The 8698-nt window shown below is 40.4% G+C and overlaps 1 protein-coding gene across 1 annotated transcript; it reads left to right on the forward strand.

Annotated features, from left to right (window-relative positions):
- The first annotated feature begins 4542 nt into the window (after window positions 1–4542).
- Window positions 4543–6208, forward strand: UTP3 (UTP3 small subunit processome component). The gene has a single exon (XM_007446094.1). It carries the CDS (start codon window positions 4730–4732, stop codon window positions 6143–6145), a length of 1416 nt encoding a protein of 471 aa, XP_007446156.1. The 5' UTR covers window positions 4543–4729; the 3' UTR covers window positions 6146–6208.
- The last annotated feature ends 2490 nt before the right edge of the window (window positions 6209–8698 follow it).

Here is an 8698-nt window from a genome sequence, read left to right on the forward strand (position 1 = left end):
GGACTTTAAGTTAAGAGACGTATATGGCCATTTTTTGTCTGCTTATTTGTTTTGTTTTTTGTTTTGTTTTCCTTATTGTTAATTGAACCTCAGATGCAAACAGTTAATCATTCTCCTCAGTTCCTGGCACATTATCATTATTGGTCCATGGAAAGTATTGATACCTCTCCTATTTCCTCTAATCTCCAAGCCTCATCCCATTCTTTGCTCCTCCATAAGCAATTGTTCTTTTGTATTTAATGCACATTATTTTGTTTATACGTTCTTACAAAATGTGTGCTGTTGTATTGTTGCACACATTGTATTACATATCTCGTTTTTTTTACTTTTGTTCTTAAGCACATTGCTTTTAAGATCCATTCATGTTGATATGTAGATATATAATCCACTTTCCAATGATTGTATAGTTAAGATGGCCATATACTTTATCATCTAAATCATAAAAGTAAAAGGTTGCTATTAATAATTACACTAGAATAACAAGTTCAACAAGACTGTACTAAGCAAACTAAGCTGTATGGTCACTTTATGCTCCTAAATTCCATGCTGTTCACCCATGACATTTATTGATCTGCTCTTCCAGGGATGGACATCCAGGTTGCCTCCAACACCCCGCTATCAATAATAGCTTTTCAAACAGCCTCATACAGGTCCCATTATGGACCTGTGTGAGAATTTAACCAAAAAGATGTCTGTAGTGATTTGCAACTTTTTTACATAAGGAATTATGAGAACACTGAAAAGATGAGCAAAGAAACAGAGAAGGAAATCGCAAAGCAACGTTTGGGGAATAAAGAGTGGTAGAGCATTTAAGTTAGAATGGAAGATTTTAGTAGGGAGGTAATGAAAGGTATGGCGAGAAAGGTTGTTTTGAGGCAAAACTGTGGAAAGGCCATGTATGTTGTGAAGTTTATCTTGACAGTAATGGAGAGTCACTGAAGCATTTTGAGCAAGGGTGTGGGATGAGGGAAATGGTATTCTAGGAAGATTTATCTGATGATGCTGAATTAAATGTACAGCAGAGACTGGAAATGAAAAGACTTATTAAGGGAAGATTTGAAAGCCAATATAGTACAGTAGTTAGCTATAGTATAGTGTGAATTCCAAAGCCAGACTGTCTGGGTTCAAATCTAGTTCTACCATTTACCAGTCTTAAGACCTCGTTTAAACTCCATGTGCCTCAGTTTCCTAAATTAGAGATTATCATAGTACTTCCTCATAGGGTTAAATGTCAAGAGCTTATAACAGTACTGGAACAAAATAACTACTCTCAATGTTAGCTGTTATTATTGCTGCAAGTCCAGAAGAAACTGAGATCAGTTTAAGCTAATCTGGTGGTAGAATATCTTAAACAACCTGAATTCATGCCCTGAAGAAAGTACCCTAATATCACCTAGTGTGTCATTCATAAACCCCTACCTCTACAGTAAGAAAATCCTACAAGAGGCTTAGAATAAGGCAAAAAGGGTATTCTAAAAAAAAAAAAAGAAGAAGAAGAAAGAAAAGAAACCTGTTGGCTCTCATTATGTGTAGTGTGCTAACTCCTGAGCAGGCATCACAATAATGTAATAAAGATTCAAGTTGATAATACATTATAGTTGCCACAAAAATAATGGCTAAATAATATTTAATATTTGTGCATTTTCTCTGGGGACTCTTTTTCTTTTTAATTGACATAGGCTTATGATATAACAAAGCATTAATCTGTCTTTCCAGCAATAAAATTTTTTTTTCTTTTTTTTTTGGCGGTGCGGCATGCCGGATCTTAGTTCCCCAAACAGGGATCAAACCCGCACCCCCTGCAGTGGAAGTGATCAGTCCCAACCACTGGACCACCAGGTAAGTCACAGCAATACAAATTTTTAAGAAAACAATTTCCTCAACAAATGGCAAATAATTCCAAGATTAGGCTATGGAAGATTAGACTATGGGAGCTGCTAGAATGGAAGAGCTAACTTCTGAACTGTTCATCAAAAAGATCTGAGAATGTTAGAATACAACACTCTCTGAATATGCACTGGTTATTGCAACTTTATTTTAAATAGTTAGGAAATGTAATGTATAGTATAAACCAAATAATATTAGAGGAATGTGATCATTCCATTAAAAATATCCAAAATATTTTTCTACCTTCTCTATAACAGTATACGCATTTTGTTAAGTATGACTACAAATTCTCAAATAATTAGCAATAAAAATGAACAGAAAAATTGAGATTTACGTGCCTAAGTAAAACTTGATGCTTACATATAATGTAAATTTAATACATTTAAAGCATGGATCTAATCACAGTCCCAGCTTAAATGCAACATTCTTTAAGCAACATTTCCAGAACAAAATCCAGAGACGATCTCTCACCTCTGATCTCTCACAACGCTGGGTTTACCTCACACACTGCCTTGTATTTTAGTATAATCTGTATGCAGGTCTTTTCTACCTGATTAGAAGAGACTGTGGCTAATTCACCTTTACATCTACTACAGCATGTAGCATTCTGCTACAATTAATAAGCAGTTAACATTTGAATGACAAAACCTATTAAAATTTACATTCAAAAATGAATTCTGGGCTTACCATCAGAACATAAGACTTTTACCCACACCTTTTTTATTCTTTAAATTGTATTTCCTAAAATCTTGTAAAGGTTTTTTAATGCTTAAGATAACTTTTAACACTTTAAAAATATTTAGTTCAAAATACCATTTTTCTAAAAAATTGTACTATTTTTCATAACCTAATGACACTGCACTTTCTGCAAAGAACTTGTATGTCGCCATTAATTTTAGCAACTTATCAAAAGTTCAGCTTTCAACTACCCACATCTGAAGGTGTCATAATACCTAACATATATAATGAATATGAACCTATCATATGTAATGTCTGAAAACTTAATTACTTTAAGATTGCAGGGCAGTCCTTTCACACTTCTAGTCCTAGAAATACTTCTAAAGACAAATGTGACTGATTTTTCCCTTATTACTACCCTCTTCTTCAAACACTTTCATCTGAGCTCTTGGTTTCTTTCATCCACCCAGCTTAGCCTATGCTCTGGAAAAGGTCTGAAACTCATTCACATTGAATTAGCAAAGGACTGATAACAGCTGAATGTGAGGGCCTGGTGTGGGAGCCCTATCCCAGGTTTCTGTGCTCGATTTGTTAATGTAACCTTCCCAAGTCTTTGTTTCCACATGTATACAATGAAGATACTGGAATTGGAATTCATTATTCCTAAAATCCATTCCAGCTCAGGTTATCTCCCTTAAGGATGTTCACAGCCTTATGCATTATTCATTCACTCCGTTTATGGAGCACCTGAAATAGATAATCAAATACTGCAATTTCAATACTTACTCATTAAACAAATCTTCATTGAACACTTACTCTGTGCCAGACACTGTATTGCGTGCTTGCAATATCATAGTTCGTTGAGGTCTACTAGGTGATACAGAAGAACTGAGGAAAAGACTAAGGGAATTAAAGACGAGATCAAAGAGGTGATGCTTAGACCGTCTCTTCAATACAGCAGAAATTTCCCATATTTGGGCGGGAGTACTCAACACTTTAGTGTTTAGTAAAGGGGGATGGATGGCGTGTACAAAAAGCGATGTAAAAAGGCAGGTTGAGTATTTTCAGCAGCTGAAGGCTGGGTAACACAGGACAAGTGTTCCCTGTACTCACCCCAATTATAATCTGGCACGTTTTGCATGATGACTTGATTAACACGTGCCCCCAGCTAGACCACAAGTTCCACCACTGCAGGAACAGCGTCTGCTTTCGCCCACCACTGTTCTCCCAAAGTCTAGCACGCTGCCCTGTGCTTATTGTTGAAGAATTCATGAAGCGTCCGCCCTTGAGAGTTAAAATGTGCCATTTCCAAAATATCTTCAAGAATGAACCTCTTCCACTAAAAGGCAGAGAAATTGCGGTGCCTTCTGCAGCCTACTTGAGCTCCTCGGAAAGAGGCAAACTCTAAAGCGCGGCTCTGCCTTCCCACCGTCACCCCTCAGAAACTCCTCAGGGACACAAATCCCATGAAGTTACCGAGCCCTGCGGAAAGGGAGCTGGAGGCGGGCTACCACCCGCCCGGCGGCCCGGCCTGCGCTTTCCCGGACGCCCGATTCCAGAGCGCAGTGGCGCCGCGCCGCCTCAGGTTACGGGGCCCAGAAATGTCATATTTGGACGTTGCGGAGACAAAAATAACCTGATTAACTTCCAGACGGATAGGCAGAGAAAATAAAACAATTACAGTAAACAATGAAATCTTCTACACTTGGACTCAGCTCCAGGCCGGTGACAACCGGTACGGGCGCAGGACAACTCATCGCACCGCCCCGGGACCTCTCCTAGGCGTGGAGGTAAAGCGCCCTCCAATGGTCACCGCGACATCACCTCGCGGTTCACCAGGCCCATCCCCCTAGCGACGCCCAGGCTCGCGAGAGTAAGAACTGGGTTAAAGGGCTCTACGGAACTGAACTTCTTATACCTATTGTTCCTACACGGAAAGGCCTGAAGGACCAACCGGAAGTCCTGGTTCAAACGCCACACAGAGAGCATCCTGGGGGCCGGAAGGAGGTGGAAACTCCTGCATTCTACTGGAGTGCCCGCAGACGCGCGTGGTAAGCGAGCGCGTGGCTGTTATAGAGGCTTGTTGCTGGAGCGCGTGGCTCGTGCGCGGAAGTCAGAGGTGACCGAAAGCCAGACGTCGCTGTAGAAGCTGAGACCGCGAGCTATGGTGGGGAGATCCCGGCGGCGCGGAGCGGCCAAGTGGGCAGCTGTGCGAGCTAAGGCAGGTCGCGACCCAGCGGACGAAAATGATGACAATTTGGAATCTCCACCCTCACCAGCGGACTCCAGCTACTACCAAGATAAGGTAGATGATTTCCATGAGGCCCGATCTCGGGCTGCCTTGGCTAAGGGATGGAGCGAAGTGGAGAGTGGGGCCGAGGAGGAGGATGGCGATGAGGAGGTGCTTGCCCTAGATATCGCCGATGAGGACGATGAAGATGAAGAGAGTGCGGGGAATGAGGAGGATGACGATGATGATGGTGAGAGCTCCATGCAGAGTGAGGCTGAGGCCTCGGTGGATCCCAGTTTGTCGTGGGGTCAGAGGAAAAAACTTTACTACGACACAGACTATGGTTCCAAGTCCCGAGGCCGGCAGAGTCAACAAGAAGTAGAGGAACAGGAAAGAGAGGAGGAAGAGGAGGCACAGCTCATTCAGCGGCGTTTAGCCCAAGCTCTGCAAGAGGACGATTTTGGAGTTACCTGGGTGGAGGCCTTTGCAAAACCAGTACCTCGGGTAAATGAGGTTGAGACACGGGTTGTGAAGGATTTGGCGAAAGTTTCAGTGAGAGAGAAGCTGAAGATGCTGCGAAAGGAATCGCCAGAGCTCTTGGAGCTGATAGATGACCTGAAAGTTAAGTTGACAGAGGTGAAGGATGAGCTGGAGCCATTGCTACAGTTGGTGGAGCAAAAGATCATTCCACCTGGAAAAGGAAGCCAATACCTGAGGACCAAATACAACCTCTATTTGAACTACTGCTCCAACATCAGTTTTTATCTGATCCTGAAAGCTAGGAGAGTCCTGGCACATGGACATCCTGTCATAGAAAGGCTTGTTACCTACCGAAATTTGATCAACAAGCTGTCATTTGTGGATCAGAAGCTGTCCTCTGAGATTCGTCATCTGCTCACACTTAAAGATGATGCTGGAAAGGCAGAACTGAATCTAAAAGCAAAATCCACAAAGGCCAAGCCAAAATCTGTTTCTGCTGTTGCTGCCTCTGCTGTTACAGACCTTTCTGATGATTCTGATTTTGATGAAGCTGCACTGAAATACTATAAAGAAACAGAAGACAGACAAAAATTGAAGAGAAAGAAAGAAGAAGATAGTACTGAAGAACAGGCTCTTGAAGTTCAAAATGCAAAGAGAGCCATTAGTTACCAGATTGCTAAAAATAGGGGGCTTACACCTAGGAGAAAGAAGATTGATCGGAATCCCAGAGTGAAACACCGGGAGAAGTTCAGAAGAGCCAAAATTCGCAGAAGAGGCCAGGTTCGTGAAGTTCGTAGAGAAGAGCAACGTTATAGTGGTGAACTCTCTGGCATTCGTGCAGGGGTTAAAAAGAGCATTAAGCTTAAATAAAGTTTTTGCTTAGCTTAAGATTTTTGGCAATAATTTTGGATCAATAAATTTTTATTTTTAACTGGTGACATGATTGTATTAATATTTAATACCTAACCGTAAATTTTTAAAAGTCTGTCAATAGGGAAAATTGTTTGGGTTACTGCTTCATTTATTTGTGTTTTAATTTGTAATCAAATCATACTAAGAACTGCGGGAACAATATGAGGGTGCGTGGGAAGAGAGATGGTGATGAAAAAAGTTCTCCAACATTCTGTCAAATAGTAGCCTAGGGAAATTCCACAGCTAGCTGTGGAGTAACAATCAAACTTATAGTACTTTTATAATTTTTCACATAAAGTGAAGAGAATGCACCTTTGGCAATCATCTTATTTGTAAGATAGGCTATAAAGTAGTTCTGACATTTCATTTACCTAAAGTATAATTCTTGAGCAGCATACTTGTTCATAATGAGTCTACTGTAAACTTATGGATTTTGTACATTTTATTGTGGTACAAGCTTAGGACTGAAGAGGAACTTGGTTAAAAACAGAAAGATATGCCTTAATTACATTAAATGTGAATATTTTTTAATAGTCCTTAATGTGGTAAGATAAAAATTCCATTTCCCCTTCTGTACTGGTGAGTGCTCTTTGTATACTTGCTGAAAATCTGGTATGATTACTACTGGGTAAGTGGTAACTAAAGGTGGTAACAAAATTACATTTTTCTTTATAGTTATTCTGGTCTTTACAGTAGGGAAAAGATGAGATGGTGAACTTAAAAATTTTTAGGATGATGCCAGGGAGAAAATGAGAGGACTAGTGAAGGAAAGCACAAAGGACATCTTACCTATATCACTGTTTATTCATTAAACATTGTGCTAGCTGCTAGAAATGCAGAGATGGTCAGTGGTTAATATTTATTATTAAAACATTTACCACAAGTTTGTGCAGTGGTACTGTTCTCTTCCATCAGAGATGAGGATGCTGAAATTCCCGGAGGTTAACTTCCTAAAGGACATATGCTTGGGATTTGGACCCAAGCCGGCTTAATTTGAGCCTTCTTTCTTTTAACTTCTGGCTTACAACTGCTGCCAGAGTAGCGCACATGCCAGATTATTTTCTTATAAATAAAAAAGGAAAATTAGAAATAAAAGTTTATATTGAGTGCAAAGTTACTTTTATAAGCATTTTATTTATATCCTTATTCCTCACAACTCTTATGTAGTAAATTCTATTATCCATATTTTAAGGATGAAGAAACTGGCAAAGAGAAGTAACTTTCTCAAGGTCATATAGCTATTAGAACCAGGATTTCAGCCTAGGCCTTTCTGGCTTAAGAGCCATATCCTATACTTCCTTTTCTGATATAGTAAAAAAGTACAGGTTTTGGAGTTAACTTACTAGGTTGATTTTGAGTTATACTTGATCTCTGACTCATTTTCTTCAGCTATATGGTACTATACCTACCTTGGGTATAGGTATATACATATAACAGTGGTTAAGAGCTGTGAGACAATAGAAAATATATATATATTGGTTTCTGGCATAGAACTAAAACCCTTGTAAATTCCTAAGTAGTAGGAGCAGTGAGAACAGCATTTGTTCTAATAAGGTGACTCTAAGTGAGCTCCTGGATGGGGGCCGGTCACCAGAAAGACCAAGCTGTGATTAGAAGCTTGGAATTTTCAGCCCCAGACCCCCATGCTTCAGAGAGGGGAGAGAGGCTAGAGATGGAGTTAATAATTGGTCATGTCTATGTGAGGAGGACTCCACAAAATCCCGATATTATGGGGTTTGGGGACCTTCCAGGATGGTGAACACATCCTCATACTGGGAGGGTGATGCACCCTACTCTATGGGGACAGCAGCTCCTGTGCTGGGGATGCTCCCAGTCTTCACCCTATGTACTTCTTTATCTAGCTGTTCATCTATATTTTTTATCATGTTCTTTAGTAAAGTGTAAACATAAGTGTCTCCCTGAGTTCTGTGAGCCACTCTAGCAAATTAGTCAAACCCAAGGTGGGAGTTATGGGAACCTCACACTTAAAGTCCATCGGTCAGAAGCACAGATAACAACCTGGACTTGTGATTGGCGTCTAAAGTGGAGTAGGGGCAGTCTTTTGGGACCGAGCCCTTAACCTGTGGGATGTGACGCTACCTCCAGGTAGACTGTCAGAGTTGGTTAAATGGTAGGACACCCAGCTGGTGTTGCAGAGAATTGCTTGGTGGGGGAAACATGGTGGCAGAAGTGTTGTGAGTGGTAATAGTGTGACAGTAAAGGAGAAACACAGGTGGAGAACTCAAGTTTTTCTGATTCAAGAGCAGGTTTCACCCAGATTCCTACCCCAGTTTCATCAATTAGTACCTGTGACTAGGGGCAAGTTACTTGATCTCTCTTCCTCAGTTTTTTCATCTAAACTGGGGATAGTAGTAGTAGTATCTACTTCATAGAATTATTATGAGGATAAAGTGAATTAATATATGTAATGCACTTAGAACAATGCCTGTTACACAGCAAACACCTAATAAGTGTTGGCTTTGGCTTTTTTTTTTTTTTTTTTTTTTTAAC

The sequence above is a fragment of the Lipotes vexillifer genome, unplaced genomic scaffold, assembly GCF_000442215.2.
Source record: "Lipotes vexillifer unplaced genomic scaffold, Lipotes_vexillifer_v1.1 scaffold933, whole genome shotgun sequence".
NCBI lineage: Eukaryota > Metazoa > Chordata > Mammalia > Artiodactyla > Lipotidae > Lipotes > Lipotes vexillifer.